Source organism: Strigops habroptila, chromosome 1 (genome assembly GCF_004027225.2).
Source record: "Strigops habroptila isolate Jane chromosome 1, bStrHab1.2.pri, whole genome shotgun sequence".
Classification (NCBI taxonomy): Eukaryota; Metazoa; Chordata; class Aves; order Psittaciformes; family Psittacidae; genus Strigops; species Strigops habroptila.
In genome coordinates, this window is record NC_044277.2 from 62094369 (window position 1) to 62114879 (window position 20511).

General features: G+C 40.4%; 2 protein-coding genes across 5 annotated transcripts in view; one reads left to right on the forward strand and one right to left on the reverse strand.

Moving 5' to 3' along the window:
• ERP44 (endoplasmic reticulum protein 44) overlaps nucleotides 1–8457 on the reverse strand; it is a 49480-nt gene extending 41023 nt beyond the window's left edge. Inside the window, exon 1 of one of the 2 annotated variants that reach the window (XM_030509880.1) lies at nucleotides 8042–8457. In XM_030509880.1, coding sequence (XP_030365740.1) covers nucleotides 8042–8098 — 57 coding nt within the window. In that variant the 5' untranslated portion in view covers nucleotides 8099–8457. Of the gene's footprint in view, nucleotides 1–1171; nucleotides 1220–8041 lie in introns of those variants that run through there. The other variant, XM_030509890.1, reaches the window with a different exon arrangement.
• Nucleotides 8260–20511, forward strand: part of INVS (inversin) — an 84277-nt gene continuing 72025 nt past the window's right edge. The window contains exons 1-3 of one of the 3 annotated variants that reach the window (XM_030509829.1): nucleotides 8260–8441; nucleotides 13258–13427; nucleotides 19602–19768. Coding sequence is in view for 1 of the 3 variants with exons in the window: in XM_030509812.1 (XP_030365672.1) it covers nucleotides 13322–13427; nucleotides 19602–19768 (273 nt within the window). In the remaining 2 variants the exon portion in view is untranslated. Of the gene's footprint in view, nucleotides 8442–13257; nucleotides 13428–19601; nucleotides 19769–20511 lie in introns of those variants that run through there. The other 2 variants (XM_030509812.1, XM_030509821.1) reach the window with 2 other exon arrangements.

Genomic DNA, 20511 nt, shown 5'->3' on the forward strand with positions numbered 1-20511 from the left:
TTCCTATTTCCTTAACATAAGAACTCTGACCTTTAGAATAAATCCATTTAAAACACCATCTAAATTTATGTTACTTTCTTCATTCCAGGCAAATTCGTGATGCACACTCTACAAACGTCCATTCTACACATGCAGACTACCAATCATACATATTAAAGCTCACTGGCAATCCATTAGCTTGTCTCTAACAAATGCTTTGCCTTGATTTTTAGTTTAGTATTTATTATTTGCTACCTTAAAATGACATATTAGAAGGTAGGGGATAAGATATTTCTAGTGCTGCTTATTTGGAAAGATGAATCCACAGCTGCATTCTAATTGAATTTCAACGGGACGAATAATACATTTTACAATTAATCCATTGGCTATCCTCTACAGAAAAACATTGATTAAAGCAATGCTGCCTGAACTGAAGAGAAAAATTCACCTTTGGGACCACAGCGGCATGTAGCTTGAAGAATGAGCTGCTAATTTCAGACTGCATAAAAGCTATTTTCTTTCTGCCCTAAACAGCTGCTAAAGGCCTGCATATATGCAGTCAATTTATCCTGGATAACTCTGGACAGCAGAAGAGTAAATAATGCAGAGGGCAGGACACATGCCACAGATATTTTGAAATGCACAAAAGAACATGATACAGAGATACCCAATGCTGCTTTACCTCCCACAAGGACTATTAACCAGCTTCAGGCTGACTCCCACAAAAATATTCAAGTACTCAAGACTGGTCCTAAAAATAATACGAAGACACTCACATGGTGCAGTGCTTGTACTGGTAGCAAGTATCAGACACACTGTCTCTGCAGTTAACCAGCTTACTGTTCTCAACACAGATTACTACTGCATCCAAAATCCTCAGCAAGGTATCACAGATATGTAATTGCTTATTTTAAACTAACGTTTGCTAGCTATGCTACACTAATTATATGTACATATTTGCACTGTTTAGCAAAGTCTGCTGTCCTACGTTGACAGAAAAAATACTAAGGAAAAATAAAAAAGCCTCTCCCCCCTGCAATTATACATTCTTAACCAAAGCAGCTTGAAATGACATTCAAAGGTAATTCCTGAGAGGGCCACAAACTCTGAGCTCCCTTCACTAATTAACAGATCATTAGTAGGAAAGAGCCTCTAACTGTTCACCCCCTGCACCACAGACTGTCTTAATTACCTTTGTGAAGCAATCTATTTGTCTTTCAGTCATTCTGTCCAAAATCCCAAGTGAATTGACTCAAGAGGGAAAAGAAGAAAAAAAAAATAAATAGTATTTTCATACACACATCTATGAAAATTCATAATTTTTATGACTGACAACGAATTTAGGGACTGAATGTTTCCAGCAAGATTTATGAAAGAGAATTTCAGTAAGCTATAAGAGACAGAAGTGATAGACAGCAACTAAAGGACCAAAAAGCTCGTCTTGGGATTACAAATGTAGATACATCACTGAAAAGCTTTCCCTTTGTGAAGCTTTTGAGAAAGTTAATTATATCATCACTTCATAATCACGACAGCTATGGGAAACAGCAAAACACTATCACAGCTGTTGTTTTCTTTTTCGAGACCATTGGAACAGGCACCTATTCTCTGCCTCTCAAAATACTTCCTTGCAGAGTTCCTAATGAACAAGTTCTCTCCATGTTTATGCCCAATTGCCACACGAATCCACTTGGAGACAAACGTAAGCTTTACTGCCAATTATCTTCCAACAGAGATTAGATTGCTTTTCTTCTCTCCACTTTTCACAAATCTATTAAAAAAAAAAAAACCCCCCCCCCAAAAAAAAAACCAACAACAAACCACCACCAAAACCAAAACCCCTGAAATCCTTACAGACTGTTTTTCTTTTTGGATGCACCTCAATGAAACACACAGAGCCAATAATCACTGATGCCAGCCAAGACAGGAGACACGCTGGCTGCAAGAAGTAATGCCAAAGAACCAGGTCATTTTTTATTGTTTCTAGGGCTTTACCTACTGCTCAGGTTCCTGTTTCATGAACACCATTCAGGATACAAAGTTTCAGTGATTTAAGAAATCGATGCCATAGAGAAGTACCTGCCCTTGAAACTGAATGCAGCAAACCATATACCCAAAATCTCCCTGTGGGTTAGCATATCCTTAATTTTGACCCCAAAGTGAAGCAATTGGGAGACTCCAACACATAAAATGTGGTAACTTACAACTTCCAGTAAACAAGCCATTGGGACTGCCAGTGTTTCATTTCCTCACCACTGCTGATTTAACTTTCAGATACAGGTCACCAATGATTTGGGCTCACACTAACTCCCATCTACAATCTATACAATACTTATTTTTTAACAGAAAACCATACCTTGCAGAACCCTGAACAAAAGTGACAAAAACTGAAGACATTCAGGTCTTAATTCAGCCCACTCATAGACCATAGCTCTGAAAACCAAAAGGGCCCATGAGCACCTGTTGATCTTCAAGGACAACCTTGTCAAGGCACAAACCCCTGCACTCCATTGTGCGGGAAGCAGGCATGGCAGAACACCTACATGGTTTAACACAGAAGTTCTGAATGAGTTCTTACCAAAAAAAGTACACAGAAGGTAGAGGTTAGAAAATAAACACATAAATACTTGGTAAGACTACAGAAACATTGCTTGAGCAGGCAGGATGAAATTAGAACAGCCCAAAAAAAGGTAAAACTAAATACTTGAAAGCCAGTAAATTAAAGAAAAAAGTTAGTCAAACTTCTAAAATCTTGGTTATGAACATTTTTAAAAGTTAGTAATGTCAGCTGCTCATACAATGTAACAGTTTTGAAAAAGAGTATTACGTATGTTTCTAGCAATGGTTTGCATACTTCTCATGAACGAAGATCTATTGGAGAGGAAAGAAGTGCAAAGAAAACTCTCAGAAGGAAATTTGATCTCGGTTCCCTTCCTAATCCTCTACAATGCATCTGCTCTACTCTACTTTCCCAGAGGAGCTGTCTCCAGTTTAGAGTTCTGGCAGAAAACATTCTTTAGGTTCTGACATCTACACCCTATACTGCTTTTGGTTACATTCCCAAATGTTACTATGGTTCCTCCTCTAACTCACTAGAGAACTCTCTCAAATGGGATGGCGGGGAGGAGAGATACTGCTAATGCACCCAAAACCACGCCATTATTGAAAACCTATTACTTGAATATATCTCTAGACTCTCTTGAAGAGCTTTTGAAGTAGCTCTGGTATAAAATTTACCAGAGTATACAAGCGTATTTGTATACTTGCTTTTCGTGTGAGAACTCCGTCCTTTCAAGCAAAGGACGTATCTGGAAACTATACAAGTGAGGATTACACAAGAGCCTGCAAGGGGAACAACTGCTCCTCCTGAATATTAGCATATAATCCTTAAGTCTTTCAAAAGAAATAAGTGTGATTAAAACACAAGGGTTAACTGTTGGGCATGTATAAGAACCACCAGTGGTAGTTCTGCTTTCCCAAGATAGCAGCATAAGGACCAGCCTTTTGCACAAGCAAGCTGTCCTTCCAAAAAAGCCAAAAACAGATTATGGAGGAGAACAGCAAGTCTATCAAAAGAAAAGTCAAGGAGTGTGTCACCACAGAGTTCTTCAGCTGCCAGCAACAGGATTTCTGACATCCTACTGTCAATAACTCACATTTTCCAGCATTGTCCAAGTCTTCTGTTTGAAGAATCAGTTCAGTTTCTCTTCTCTTCCCTCCTGAGCACTTCAAACAGGAAACTTGCCCAACACATGGCACAGCAAGAATGCAATTCTTCATAACAACAGTCTAAGCTTCCCCTACTCCTCACCCCACAAACCTAGAGAAAGACCCTCAGTTAACTCCTGTTTCACTCTTTAGAGGTCATGGAAGATGACGGACAACTCTGAACTGCTATGCTATTCTCGGACGCAAACTCTTTCATTGTATAAAGCTCAGTGGCCTAAAATTTGCCTATAACTACAATCTTTGACTAATGCTCAAATGCAGATTATTAATTTTTGAGCAGGATTCCAGACTATAAAACGTGTTAATACATACACACAGAGAGGCAAATGCACAGAAATATGCTCTATACATAAAATACAGAGAGTTCAATTTCTCTACTAGTCAACTTACTACTAACTACAGCGTTAAACATTAAGATAAAACACAACTTTATTTCATTGTACTTTCACTATTTGGGTACTTGGTGTCATATTAACAAGATATGACAGGCAGTGGTAGTAAAAAAAGAAATGGAAATATTACCCTACAGTATTTTTTCCAATGAAAAGTTTAATAGGGAATTCAAAAGTTTATTGACTACTGCCTCTTCTAAGTTACTACTCCTAACAGCTGCAACTGCATCAGTATGTAAGTAGTATTTTGAAAGCTTCACTAAAAGTATTAAACACAGTACAAGACCAACTGTAACACTAAATATTATCTTGCCAATGGTAAACTGCATTACAGGGAAAAGCATACATTGACAGTGGGGCTACTAAATCATAAATGGAACATACACCAGGCTTCAGTAATAACCCCAAGCAAAGAGAAGCTACTGCTTTATTAGATGACTAGTTAAGCTTTAAGACTCAGAAAACACTCCAACATTTCACATTGTCAGAATACAAGAGGACAATTACGCTCTTCCAAAGGTGTTGCCAAATATATTAAGAAATAGGTGTTCTCAGTGTGTCCACAACACCTTTCCAAACAAGCTATAAAGGTATAGTAGTGGCTTTTTGAAACCTAATAAACCTCCACAGCTCAAACTGCAAGAATTGGGAATTCCTTTTACAGTCGTTTGAGGGGAAAAAAAAAAAAAGAGTGGAAAAAAAAGAAGAACAAAACACCCACAGAGAACTTCCCCCTTCATTTCCTTCACTAGCAGTTGATGGTTCCTCTAGACTCATCTATTGCTTAAGGACACTGCACATGAGCCTCCCAGTGAAGTACTGAGCACTAGGAAAAATGTCTTTCAAAATGCCTTTCAAGCATATGCAGAAGTAGCACGTGCAACAGAGTGTCTTGTTCTGGAATTTCCTCTATAGGCAAAATATACACACCTGCAAGTAGAGGCAAACATACAGAACGACTGGTTAGTTAGAGCAAAGCCAAAGAACCACACCTTGCCTTAGAGGAGAATGTGATGATCCACTGTCCCGTCAGCATTTATTCTACTGTCTTGGATTCATCTTAAAGATCTGTCCTACCCAGTATTAAGCAATATACCAACAGGGCTGAAACATCTTAATCTACAAGGCGACACACAACATTATCACATAGCTCTAACTTCAGTCTTGCAATCAGCTGTACACAATCCTCTACAGCCTCCACTCAGCTCCAGTGTTGCAGAGGCAGGGATCATGCCAGCCTGTGCTTCCCTCATCCTCTCTCCAGCCCCTTTTCATCTTTCAGAAGTCCAGTACAATGCTAGCACAGGAGGTTGAAAAGTTGGAAGGGAAAAAGGTTGCGCTGGGACTGCTAGGTATCCCTGTAATACTTTGTGCTGCAATCTCCAACCCTCGGTGAGACCAGACAGAAAAGTATTAAAGCAAAATCCAAAGCCCTCCAAAATTTTAGCCAACTCCTACTGTCAAACTTCTTTAGACGAAAGAACTTATTTTGGTATAATGTTGTATCTTTTCTTCCTTTTGCAGCACTTTAATTCCCCATCTAGAAAAGAAATATATTCATCCAAAAGTCTGAAGACAAAAATAATTTCTTTTAACTTCATTGCTATTACCAAGCAAGACCACCTTAGTAAGCTGTTTTCACACCTACATATCATTGTATTCTGTTTTAGGAACCACCAAAGTAACACTAATAAGCTCACTTATCCACAAAATATGCCAACTGCGATGCTCAAAGAGGCTCTGCTAGATGGCACATTCTTTGGATGAAGAGCAGAACCTCCTAAACCTTACCAACTAGATCAAGGTTACATTGCTGCTCTTAAGTATTCATGGTTGTTGGTAATAAGAAAAACAAAGTTACCAGAATTTTAAAGCTAATCTGGTACACGTCACCAGATTATCTGAATGCCCCAAGAAAACAAACACCATACTCTGTAAAAGAGGTTTTCAGCCGTTTTAAAGAAAAAGGATCCCCTCTCAGTCTGCTCAAGACAACTTTTCTAAAACTCTTAACAAATCTACTAAAAGGTTTGATCATTGGTTTGATCCAAGTATGTAACTAGGCGCCTTACACCACAGGGCCACATCTGATACAATGCTTAAGAATTACACAGATAACATTATGCATCACTGTATTAAAAAACCTCAAACAAACAAACAACTCTGATCTGTATTCTTGATGTTTTATATATATATGGTTCTTTTTAATCCCATTAGAAACAGGTTTAAACAACCCACACACAAAGAAACAGCAACTAAAACATGGGGAAAGTTTCAGATGTTAGCCATTTCCTATTTTTCAGTTGGCAAATATAGAACTAACTGACGCATATTAGATTTGCATTGATCAACTGTACCATGAAGAAAGAAAAACGCTTTCATTAACTCACATCCTCGTTTTCAAACTTGTACTTGTCCATTTAAATGGCATTTTAAAAGAGTACATGCTCCTTGGTTTTCTTCGTTGGCGTCTGTACTAGGTGAAAGCCAGCCTAGCACATCAGCAATGGTGTTTTAATGCACAGATCTGACTGGAAAAAAGTAGGTTCTTCACTTTAGTCTTTAGTTAGTGAGCTAACACACTATAAGTAGTCATCTACATATAATCTTGTGTTTTTTCAAACCTTACCAATCACGTATATTTACTTACCTTAAAACTACAGAAAGTTTGTAGTAATTTAACCAGAGCTTATCCAGGTAGAACTGCACATTTTAAAGGGATAACAAGTACTTGTTCTGTTTACTAAGTACTTCTCACATTTCTAACTATTTCATTCATTAGTAGCTATATTATTATGTACTTCCCTTTGGATTCCCAAAGCTCTATCTACCTTTACCTCCAATTATTTCTTCATTTTCTCAGCAATTTTATTCTTCCAAATATTTAAAATAGATTGATTAAATGCACTAGTATCTTTAGCCCAAATCCCATTAAATTTATTCACACAAGACCCCTTTAGCTCTGCAAGTCACTTAAGCTATGAAATGCTGAAAATCTGTCCCAATACAACTCTGAAAAAGTATGAATCACTACATCTGCCTGTTTAACAAGAAAAAAAAGAAGTGCAACACAGACCACTTATCTCCACGAAACACATACATCAGTGATTGCATTTGTGTATGTGCGAAGCCGGAAGGTGGCTCAGGTCATGCATGTAACGCCAGCCTAAAAAAAAGCTGTAGCGCTGTAGTCTGACAACTAAAGATAAACGTGACGGCTGTGCAAGACAGCTCGGGAACTTCTCCCAGCTCCTGCCGCCGGGCTGAGGTGGGGTTACCTCACCGCAGGCGTGCTCCCGGGAAGGGCGCACAGGCAGCCCCCTCCTCGCTCGGGCACGGGAGCCCGCTCCCCTCCATTTAAGGGCAGCAGCACTGAAACACGGGCGACAAGCGTGCTTCGTCCAGGCAGTGCCCTCCCGGCAGCCGCGGCTCCCGAAGAGGGGAAGCACAACACCGGCCTCCTCCACGGAACCACCGAGGCGAGACCGCACCGCCCGCCAGGCCAATGCCCCGGGCCCGCAGTGGCTCCCGAGCCTCGGCCCACAGAGCGCCGAGCCCAGGCCCGGCCCCACCCCGCCGCCGGCCCGTTCCGGGTCCGCAGCCTATCAGCCTCGGCCACAACACCGCGCTCCGCCAACCGGGACCGCTCCCGCAACCGCCCCTCGCCTCCCCCATCCCCCCCGCTCCCCGCCGAGCAGGTGCCGGCGGAGCGGCCCCGTCCCCCAGCGAGGCGAAGGCCGCCACCCGGCCCAAGACGCGTTCCCGGCGCGCACCAGCGGGGCGAGCGGGGGAAGCTGGCGGCCGGGCGGGAAGAGCCCCAAGGTCCACCGGCCACCCGCAGGCCGGCCAGCCCAGGCCGATGCTCCCACCGGCAGAACCGTGTCGGTCCGGGCGGGAGAGCAGCGCCGAAGGGACGTGCTGCGGGGTGCCGGTTAGCTCACCAGGAGGAGGAGGAGGCAGCCAGGGTCAGGCAGGAGCGGGAAGATGGCGGGTCTCATGGTAGATCGGGCGACCGGGAGGGGGAGAAACGCGGCTCCCACTCTCCGCGGCGGCTCCTCACTTCCCCCGTCGCCAGGAAACACCCGGCCAAGTTCCACCGCGGGGCCCCGCGCTGCCCGCCTCCGCCGCTCACTTCCGGGTTCCCGCGCTCCACGGGGCACGCCGGGAAGCGTAGTTCCAGCCGCCCACCGCCGGGCCCGCTCCCACCGCCCGGGAGGGGAAGGGAGGGCACGGAGCGATCCCAGAACACACCGGGGCCGCCCGCGCCCCAGCCCCGGCCCCGCCCGGCCGCCGAGGGGTGGGGCCCGGTGGCGGCGTGATGAGGAGGCGGGTGGGGTCGAGGTGAGTTACGGGGCCCGCCTGGGAGGGCAGGGGGAGGGAGGCGGTGGTTCTTCCATTGCCTGGGCGAGGCAGGGTTAACCCTTTCCTCCTTGGTGGCCGGAGTGTCTTGTGGCACCGCAGACTCTTCCGCTCTCGGTCGGGTGCTGGGGCTTGTTGCCGGTCCCGGGCGCCCGGGCGGGAGGAAGAAGGGGGTGTCCCTGCCAGCCCCCAGCGGTGGCGGGAAGCGAGCGGCAGCCCTGTTGCTGAGGCGGTGGGGCCCGGGCGGGTTTGGAAAGTTGTCCGCATTTCGTTTGGCGTCTTTGGGTCCCGCCTCGGCCCGTCAGCCGACGGGGCTGGGGAGAACGGCTTTGGCCGTGGGGAGGACGAGGAGTTGGGAAAGCTGCTTTCTGTCTGTAAGGCGGGGAGCGTAGCCTGAGTGAGAGGGCAGAGCGGCTGGGGGGGAGAGAGGGAGGTTCAAGCTTCAAAAGAGGGTTAAAACGGAACGTCATCATTCATTTTTTATTCTTCGACGCTTCGACAGATTTGTGCTTTTTGTCACTTCCTCAGTTCTAAGTACTGAAAAGAAAGAACACCTAAAATTCAGTGCTTCCTCTTCCAATAAAACTTCGGACCTTACAGAGCGTATATGTGCTTTGAGAACTTTCAGAGCTGTCTCAAAAAGATAGTGGAAAGCTACACTGAGTTCTTTGTGTTTCCAGTATGTACACAAGTGTAAGGAGTGAAATGGGGTGTAACGCCATTTAAAAGAAAGTCCTTCACATCATCTTTTTGCAAGTCAAGCTCAATTTGATGCCAGGGAAAGCCTGACAGGCTCAGACTTCATGTGTGACCCTGCAAAATCATTTGGCCTGTCAGTTTCATATGTATACACAAATCGTGTAAATTTTTTATAGTATGAATTTTGACCTTAACTTTTATTAGGTCTGTTTATGCCTACTTTAAGAACCTGTGCTCTTCAATCTGTAGAATGATATTCTATCTTCTGAATTAGCTCACAGTTGAAAAATACTTTGATTTTTTTTCATAGCAGTCATTCTTTACTTGGAAACTGTATCAGTAAGATTTTATAGAGTGATCTTGTTTAAATTTAACAACCTCGAGCTCTGCTGAGTAGAAAAATGTTGTAATTCTGATTATCTGTGTAATGCAAAGTAATGGAGGTAACTTGACAAGGCTAATCTTCTACATGTTAGCTTAAAGAAGATAAAGTGAATTGTTTAATGGATTCCAGTAATTCAAAGCATATTACAGATAATGTCTATTATGTAACTTTTTTATAAGCAGATCTTCTAGTTATTGATTTTTATTGCTGTTTTTCATCCTTTATGAATAAATGCCTCATTTTTTGTTAATGAGGATCTTTATTTAAGAAGTCTTCCAGATACGAGTTCATCTTCTTGTTGTATGCATGAGAGAAGTATCTGAGGAAAGTTACATATTTTACTTTTAGAGTGCCTCATAATATTTCAGAATGTCCCTGCTGCAGAATTAGCTCTTTCAATGGAGTTATGATACTGTCCTGACAATTGCTATAGAGGCAATTGGTTGCTTCTTTCATGATGTGATTACTGACACTTTATGCAGGTGTGGCTCTTGTTTTCATCTGGAAATTAGGAACATCTTTTGTTATTAATTCTCTTCTGTAAGCAATCAGTTTTATGTAATTGTTGATGTAATTGGCATGCATCTGGTGCTTTACAAAGTTTTTCAGTATTTGCTGAATTTTATGCTGCTGCCCCTGGATGTTTTATATTCTAGTTTGTTTGTGGAAGGGTAAAATGTAAAAAAAATGTAGCAAAGGATATCAGTGATAACTTTAGGGAATAAAACCAGTATCTCAAAATTCAAGTAAGTGAAAAATTCCGCTCAATAATGTAGAGTCCTGATATATTTCCTGTACCCAGAGGAGGCTTTTGAGGAAAAGGTGAAGGCAAGTTAAAGACAAGCTGTACTCCTGCATACCAAATGCACTTAAACTATGTAGCACATGATCTATCTCTGCAACCTTTTTCCTTCTCTTTCTTTACTCTTGTTCTTGCTGCGGTTGAGTATTGTAGTTTCGTTTATATAGCAAGCAAATTTCTATAGCTGTAGGAATAACTGAGCAGAAAAAAGTAATGGTTAAGTACGGGGAGGAACCACAACTGCTTGTAACTGACACTCAGTTTCATGTCGTCCCTTTCAGTTTCTCCAGATTTGCCTGAATCAGAAATGGCTAATCTGCTTTTATGCAGTATAATGTAGAGAAGGTAACAGAAAGTATAAACCATACTGCTAGGTTGGGAGGAAAAGTTTAGCTTTGAATGAAACATCTCAGTTATATGTCCTAAAAAGTCAAAAAGGCGGTTTTGTTGGAGGAGCAGAGGATACTTGGGAAGCAGAGAATGATGCAAGTATTTTGAATGGCGTGGATATTCTTTATTCTCCTTAAAAGAAAACAATGATTGTAAGTAGCACTTGGAATGTTTGAAGGGCTGTTACACTGAGATTAAAACTTTCATGCTTTATGTCTTAAAGTGTATTTGGACTTGCTGGGCTTGCATAAGCTCTGTCCACCCTCCATTGTCACATCTGCACCTGCGCTTTCTTTGGCTTTCTTAAGCACCAAGTCAAGTTGAGCTGTTCTGTAATTTGTCATGGTGTATGATGACACTGTTAGCCTGTCTTATGTGGCTCTAAAAATGGAAACGTTGTTAACCTCTTGTCGCATTAGACTCTTTGAACTCCTTTCTGTCCTCTGCTTCTGGAAGTCAACAAAGCCATGAATCCATTAATGGCACACTTCAGATTATGGGAAGGATCACCTACTTATGTGGTAAAACAAGTGTGTCAAAAAATGTTGGATGGCTTTTCTGAAACATAGAGAGGTTCACCAAACTCGCTAAGGATGGAGGCATTCGTGACTTCCAAGAGATGTTGAATGTCATCATTTTCATATTATTCCGAGGCTCATGAAGAGGAGGAGAGCGATGGGGTAGGATTGCATTGTTCCCTAGGTTTCAGATGACCAGAAATGGTTCCAGAACTGTTAAAGAGGCAAAAATACTTTCATAAAGTTATGTGAGGAGCTTGCCCTCATGCTTCTGTGCCAGCATGGAGTGCACCAGTGCTGGTGTAGAATCAAGTATCTGTGGTGCTCTAATAACTGGTCACTTCAGACAGGTACAAATGCCATACATGCTTGGTGTTGGCAAGTTGTTTGTTGGGTGACTAGGGTGATTTCTGAAATAATTTTATAGGGGTATCTGGAACAAAAGTTGGGTTTGGGGAAACTGCTTGCTTTGTGAAAGTGTAGTGAGCCATTGCATGTTTCCATAACACATGTTATTTGAGGAGTGATAAAGTTAGGCAATACCATACTTGCTCCTGGTTCTGAAGTAACTGATAGACAGCAGAGGGAGATCTGTGAACACAAGGAAACCTTCCGGTAGTGAGGAGTTCTAGTATTTTTACTGAAGGAAACTAGCATCTCATGCCTTTCTAGTCACACCGTTACTAGTTTGTGTAGGAGAGAGAGGTTGGAAGGTAAGGTCTTGGGTTTCGTAGGAGATGGTGAACCCGCTTTCATGGCTTATGAAAGCTCAACCTGACAGAATTCAGGGAAGGAGTGTTCAGTGGTATGGTTAGCCATTGGAAGAAGTGTCATAGGGTGCACTTGGCTATCTGAGGGCAAGATGGAGAAGCAGCAATTTAGATACTAGTGTGTTAAAAGCTTTGTCCGCAGTTATCATGTGGTATACTTTAGACAATGTCTGAGTTGTACTTGAGTGTTTCATGCAGAAGTTCATCCAGGGATGTGGTATGAACTGATACCATGATTGTGCATATGTTCATTGAGTAACTGATTAGATTAACCATGAAGCATCCTGATTGATTTTCTTATCAGCTAAGGAAGTTTGGAGTTTATGAAGAAGAGTCTACAATTGTATTAAAGTATTAGGTTGTATTTGATTTTGTTGTTGTTGTTTGCAGGTAAAGGCCTTTACCTTTATTACTTGATGCTTAAATATCTGCTGTAGAAACTTTCACTTTATTTTACGTAAAAGTGGTTTTTTTTTTTTTTTGGTATTTTAATAATGTTTTCCCCCAGTGTTGCTATGTCTGCATCTGCAGTTATCTTAATAACAACAGATGCTGTGTAGCAATATATGAGATTTATAGAACAGATAAACCAAAGATGGTTGACAATAACAATTGAAACAAAACAGCTTCCTCTTGCTGTTTTCCAAGTGTACTATAATGTAAATGTGGGATAGGACAAAAGGAGTATATTTAAATTAACATGGAATAGAAGATTAAATGAAACATTCCCAGAATCAAATAGACAGCCTCAGTGATACTGCTTTTTTTTGTTTGTTTTTCTAGTGTATAAAATTATTGTTTGCTTACCTCAGTTTGTTTTCCGTTCCAAATATGAAGTGTGGTAAGAGTTGAAAGTAGAAGTTTAAGTGTTTGATACTTTTAGAGAAAATCAACAAGTTTTCATTTTTGAAGTAGTGTGGGGCCCTGAGCTGGTGATCATTATGAAGGTCTCGAGGCAGTGGTAGTTCAGCAAGGGTAGCAGTTCTGTTTCAGAAGAGGCTAGGAAGGCAACTTCAGTGGTAGACATGATTTAGGAAAGAAATGAGAAAGAATGCCTTTATACCACTGCATAAGCCCATGTTTTGCCCACATCTTGAATAACTAGTGGAGTTTTCTTTCTGTCCCAAAAGGGTTAGAACAGAACTGTCAAAAATCCCCCAAAAAGGGCAATTAAAATAGTCACGCATACAGGAAAAAAAAAAAATATCTATTTTTCTGTTTTGTTTTTTTTTAGGACTGAATTCCTATAAAAAATGCTGGTGACGCAGATCTGACCTATGGTAATACCTTGAAAGAGTATGAACATTTCAGCAAACTGCCTCTTCAGTGGTTCCTCGTTAGCATCTGAAGTGCATGCTGCTGCCGTTAATGGAGATAAGAGTACCCTCCAAAAGCTAATAGCAGGTAAATGTTTTTATTGTACATGTGTTTGGATTACTTCAGAATTGAAGCATTTTGGTTTTGACTTCCTGCTCTGATCTCGTCCTGCTTTCATCTGGGATAGAGTTGATTTTCTTCCTAGTAGCTAGTGCAGTGCTGTGGGTTTTACTCTTTTCCAGTTCTCCTCCCCATCACACTGGTGCAGAGGAGAGGGAGAGTTATGTTATGTATTTCTAGAATAAATGTAGTCCTGAAAATATGGCTGATTTTTCTTACTTTTTATTACCCATTGCTTTTGATTGGTACTTCTGCATGAAATAAAATAGTTAGTAAGTGATATGACCAGAAGAGTTCTTCAGGACTCCTGTTTCGGGGAATTTCTAGAGAAGTGCTTTGGGCTGAAATATTTTGCCTGCAAATCATTATTTTTGGAATTGCTTTTGTGGGAAATTTGATAAACTTATTTTACAGATCATTTATTACAGTTAATGAAGTCTAGTCACTGTGTAGTGTGTATTTGTTAATTTCACAGCCAAAAGGTGCATTTTGAAAACACAAAGGAACAAGTACTTCTGTGTGCTGGTGTATCTTGTCAAATATACCACAAAACAGCCATTAGAACCAGATAAGGAAATCACTATTCTTTTAGTGGTATGCAGCAACAAAATAAAAATGCTGTGTGTTATTTTTACACGAGAAAGAAAACTGCATAATCCTTGCAGCTGTAATACCAGCATTTGGCTTTTCTGCTTTGTCGTGTTCTGACAGGATATGACACAGACCTTACTTTTGCCGGGACAGGACCAAAAAAAATTATTGCCTAGCAGAAGAAGAATGCATCAGAGTAATATTTTTAGCTGTTTACCAGGCACTGTTGAAAGTAGAACTTCATGCCAGAAGTAAATTGAGCAATTGGTGTTATTCACTGAACTTCATGGCTGCACTTAGCAGCATCATCGAATTCAGGACAGTACTTTATGTGTGTGTTCTCCTAACACAGCCAGCTCTGCATCTTGATTATGTGGCTAGCAGTATATGCAGTAACATAAAGTCTGACTTTATCCTTCTTTTAGGGAGAGTCTTTTACCCCTACATTTGTTATTAATTCCCTGTTCAGTTATTAACATAAGAGGAGTATAGAGGCTGGTTGAACAGTCTTTTAGAGCAGGCCCTCTAACCTGTTGAGCGTTTGTGTTTGGTGATTATTCCTTTTCCCATCTGTAGCTGGATGGAGCCTGTGTGACTGTATACAAACATATACACATATTATATTGCGTATGAGTCATGAGTATGGATGCATGTGTAATCTGCCACCCAAAAGCCTGTGATTTTAAAGGAGCAGGTGTTTGAAATAATATAGCATGTTCTAGATGCTATGTTCCTTTCAACATCCTGTGCCAATAAGAGGCAGAAATAGGCAGAATCAAAGCTAAGTAGAAAATTTTTATAGAGAAAGAGGGCTTTGGAACAAAGTGTCTCTTTATGATAACCACTGCTGATGCTTAATTACAGGACTTTCTATACAGCCTATGGGTTAAATACCATAGAGTAGGATACATGTCAAGTGTTTATTGTATAACCAATGCTCTAACGAAAGTGTGCTAATTGTTTGCATTGCATGAGTTGCCTGGTACTGTATCACGTTGTTTTAGAACTGTATGATCTCAGGCTTTGGGGAATACTTTTTATGTTTTGTACAACACTGAACATGTCTTTAATTAACAGTTCTTCAGTGTTAAAAGCCATCTGTATGATTTTAATCCTGGGCAAAAAGGGAGCAAAAGTTAATTTTGTGTTTGGAGGATCATTTTGCCTTTAATGCTTTTATGTAGAGTTTTGGGAAGGTGCATGTAATTGTTTTGATATAAGAGTACAATAATGTGTGTAACAGTCATTATACTGAAGTGTGTTCAGTGCAACTCCTCATTCTAAAACCCTTAATAGGGTTTGCTTGCAAACAGATACTTCTAAATCTCTGATGCAATGTTACATTGTAAATGTAAACTATAAATTCTGGATTGCACGTTTTTGTTTGATTCTCCTCTCTGCTTCTCTCTTCCATGTTCTGCAATGTGGCAGGTAGAATAAAACTCAAATCAGATATCACAAAAGGCAATATTCTTAAAAGCAAGAAGAGGTGGTCTGTCTTTTAATAATTAAGCAGAATTCATGTCCTCCTACTGCCCTTTCTCCTCTTCTGGTTTGGAAAATGCATAGAAATGTTAGAGTCTGTGGCTGCTTGCACAGGCTGCAAGGAAGTGATGAGGTATGAATATGAAAGTTACATTTTGGAATAGGACCACTTGATTCTGTCGTGTTCATGACCTTCATTTGCAACAAGTTTGTGGAATGCGTAATCTGGTGGAGTGAGGATGTTGATCCTGAAAGGGAGGGGTCAGACAAACTTAATTTCTTTGGCAGGTGTGTGGAAGAGAGTTTAATTTTGCCACAACACATTTTAGACACACGAATATGTCAATGTTTTGAAGGTTACCTGTGCTTTCTTTTCTTGCTTACTGCAACTGTGAAGTCCACAAGGTGTATAGTTAGCTGAATTTCATCAGCTTAATCCCCTTTAGCAGCTGATGGTGATATAGTAGCCCCTAGTCCTTGTCTTGTCTCTTAGCAGAGACACCCTATTAGGGAAATGCCCACAGGACTTTAACCATTCTAGGGGCCTCACAGGGCCTGGTAAGCAAACAATAACAACCAGAAACCTATTGCTAGCTGAAGATAGCTTCTTTACCTTCAAAACCAGTGTAGCAGCTTCAGATAGTTTCTTTACCTTAAAAATCACTGTAGCTGGTTCTGGAATATTACTGGCATCAAGTTTTAAAGGTCTTGCTCATTTTTCGCTCAGACTGTATCCAGTCATTGAAACTCTTTGTCACCAGTTACATCACTCTTTGGGAAAATAAACATCTGTTGCTCTACTTAGTTGGGTTGTACTTGAGCTTTAGGCCATTTTTGCTTGTCTTGACCTTACCCATTTTTTCTAGTCTCTACATTCTGTATATCCTCTAACATTATATAGCAGAATAATTGGAATTTGAGGGAGAGGAACTAGGCTGCTGACTTAAGAACGAGTGTTATATGAGCATAAGCCATAGGCATGTGTCTTACTGTGAGAAAGGCATGTTTATGTATTTCTTTTTAAAAATAGATTGTGCAAGTCCCATCAGCTTCAACAAATTTAAGACGCTATTGAGGCTATGTTAACACTGAACACTGAAATATGGTTTAGTGATGTCTAAATTACCAGGCTGAACAAATACTGTAAGGTCACCTAGCTGTACTTAGCTAATTAGACAAACTGGCTTGTTGGCTGGAAGCAGTGGCCAGTTATGCTTTGGACCTCAGTATCTGTATGTTGCTGCACAGGGCTGCATGCCTGTTCATAAGTTTCTGTACTATGTTCTGTTGAATGGTAAAAGCATTTATTGTTAGCTAAAATATTGAAATGTAAACCATTGATGGCTTCACAATATATATATAACTTTTTAACTACTTTTTCTAGTGGTAGAGGAAAGATAAATCTTGAAACTGCATCCAGTTTGCAGGGAAATTTTAACACTCTGAAAGCCTAGCAAATGTTTTTACAAGTTAGGGAAAATAAAAATGTTGTACTCCCCTGCTCAACTCATAAGTTACATTTTGAATTATTTCCTAATGGCCATGCACATAATTAAACAAGTGACAATTTTCTATATACTGCTTTTTAATGCACTTAGTAAGTATTACAACTTGTCATACCAGTTGAAGTTGCATAGAAATCCAAAACAAACATACATGTTTTTCTACATGCATGAAGTCTTAAAAAAATTAGTAAAACTAGGATGGCATGTTTTAAATGAGGCTGTTGATCATATGGTAAGAATGTAAGATTTGTGGAAGGGAAGGCGTCAGTGTGGGCAATGTTTGTTTCTGTATACTTCCTATTCTGCTATCAGAGGAAGCCATGTAAGTGAGGGAGTGTTGATACGCATCTAAAAACCAAAGCAGAAAACAAATCTTGGATACAAATAAGATTAACAAATGACCATATAAATCAAACTTAAACACCAACAATCCCCCCCCCCAAAAAAAAAAGAATCAAAACAAAACAAAAATACCCCATCAACATAAAAAAAAAAAAAAAAAAGATGCATTTACAGGTCTAGATAAGAACTTATAGTACTAACATTTTATTACTGTACATCTGACCAGATGGTGATGCACATGACATGCTAAGGGAGATCAGAGAGTCTGAATTGACAGGAAACACAATTTTAATGAAGGTTACTTTTATATGTTTTGGGTAAATGGCTGTTGAGAATATGATCCTAAAAGTAAATTGTTAGAAATCATTAATGGGCTGGCAATGAAAATTTCAATGAATCCAGAACAGAAACAACCTTTGAGTTGCTCTTTGACTGCTGTGTATAGGACCCAAATTAGTGTTACTAAATGAGATTTCCTAACTCTTGACCAGAGTATACATAATAAGCAACAGCAGCCAGCTATAGTTGTGTACTCTAAAAATGGTGAAGGACATTAAAATCAAAGAATGTAAAGATGAGTCACGCAGTGTGAAGCAAATGCAAAAGCACTTAACAAAAGAAGAAGTTTAGGATGGTCAAAAGGGAAGGGACCATGGCTAAATAGCAGTGAGCGGGTGGATATTAAAAAGCAAAAAGGTCTTCTTGAAAAAACAACCTGTGTCTGAGGAAGGTGGATGCAGGTTAGGAGTAATTTTCTAGGGGCATAAAAATTAGCTAGAAACCTAGTGGGTTGTCAAGGTGGAGGGGCAGTCAGGGAAGACAAGGCCATGGATGAAGAACAAAAAGAATTTTTCTATATTTGTATTCACAGGAGAGTTCACAAGGATTCCTAAACTGTTTATTACAGAGCAGAAAGGGTTTTCTCAGTGCAAATCACAATTTCTAAGCAAGAGAAGGTGTTGCAGAATGAATCATGAGAACAATGTGCTATTCACTCAACAGTTTTAAAGGAACTCTGAGATGGAGTGAGCGAGCAAATGATTGCTCTGACTCACAATGTCCTGATATACAGTGGGTTTTGTGAGAGACTTGGTTGGTAGGGAATGGATTTTGATTCTTGATATTCTCCTTGATTCACATTTAATCTGCTTGACTCTTCTGCTGGGTAAATCAATAGAAATTATAGTTAAGAATACAATTACTAGATATTTAGATAAGTATAATATGCTATATGCTGGGGGAGAGTGTAGGTTTTGTTTGTAAAGGAGAAGCATGCTTCTGCCAAAGATCTTTTGAAGCATCAACAATCGTGCAAACAAGGGGATATAAAAAAAAAAACCACCACTACAAAAAAACCAAACCCCCCCCCCAAAAAAAACCAACCCCGAAAAACCTTACCTGCTAAAATGCAATGTTTCTTGACTAATTGCAGACAACACTGCTACATGGGAGATAGATTTAGTCAGGTTGTATAGTCTAGTGGATACCCATGAATTTATAGATGCTAGTTTCTATATGGTGACATAACAGAAATAAGAAACTTTGTGGAGAAGGGTGCGTACTGCTTTGTTTGGAGGAGGTTTTTTGACTCTGAATAGGAATACAATGTTTTGGTTTTTTTTAATAGGACCTCAGGCTTCTTATTGAGCTTAATTGCTGCATTACTAACCTTACCAATTCAGAAAGCTCAAGGTATTTCAGTAGTTTCCATATTGTAAGGCACAATGAAATAAATAATGGTATTGATGTAATATTGACATGTTTATGCTTTTTAAGCAAACATTGCTGTGCGCAGGCTTCAAAGCTTGTTTTAGTTACAGTATTTACAGGTTTCAGAAGGACTCTTTGGTTATATGATGTTGCTGTTTTTTAAAGTAATCTTTGCAGCCATGATCTGTATAACTATATAAATTACATAAATTATGCCACTGCAGAATGTTACTGGTGGTAGTATTTGTGGAACTAATGTTTTCTGAATGTACTTTTTTCTGTAAATATATTTTGAAATGTCCTATAAAAATCAATAAAAACAGGTTGAAAAGTAGTAACTTTGAGTTTGTCTTATACTTTATTTTGATCACCTTACCCGTGTAAGGTATGCAGGTAAGGTACACAATACCTATTAATTTATAATAAGATACCTTTTTAATAAAAAGGTACTACTTTTAGTTAGATACTCATAGACTTAACTGGTTTGTGTGATTTATTTTTTTTTAAGGCAACTCTGAGCTGAAAGATAAAGAGGACCAGTTTGGAAGAACTCCACTTATGTACTGTGTATTGGCTGACAGGCTGGACTGTGCAGAGGCACTGCTGAAGGCTGGAGCTGATGTTAATAGAGCTGATCGTAGCAGAAGAACCGCTCTCCATCTTGCTGCTCAAAAGGTAATTACATTACAAGCGCGCAGCTGTTGTATAAACTTGTTGCATTCACAACAGGTATGACGTGGTTTGCCCCTGGCTGGATGCAGGTGCCCACCAAAGCTGCTCTATCACTCCTCTCCTCAGCTTGGTAGGGGAGAGAAAATAGGACAAAAACCTTGTTGGTCAAGAAAAGGAAAGGCAGAGATGACTCACCAGTTACCATCATGGGCAAAACGACTTGGGGAAATTAGTTTTAACTTACTTCCAATCAAATCAGCATAGGATAATGAGAAATAAAACCAAATCTTAAAAACCAAAATTCTCTACCTCCTCCCCCTGCACGGCACAGGGGGACAGGGAGATGTTTCAGTCATTGCAGGCAGAAGGCCATGTAGAAGTTACTTTTTTCTTCTTGGGTTTTCTTCTGTTCCACTGTTAAAGGCAGAATGTTTTGGTCTCTCTCGTTAGATGGACAGGTCTCCCAAGCAATTTTGAAAGGGTATACACCCTTAAAAGAAAAAAAACATTAAAAAAGGAGAGATCTTAGAACCACAGAATGGTTTGGGTTGGAAGGGACCTTAAGCATCATCCAGTTCCAACCCCACTGCCATGGGCAGGGACACTTTCCACTAGACCAGGTTGCTTAAAGCCCTGTCCAGCCTGGCCTTGAACACTTCCATGGATGGATGTCGTGGTTTGAGCTGAACCCAGGACAATGGGGCATCCACAGCTTCTCTGGGCAACCTGTACCTGTGTCCCACCAC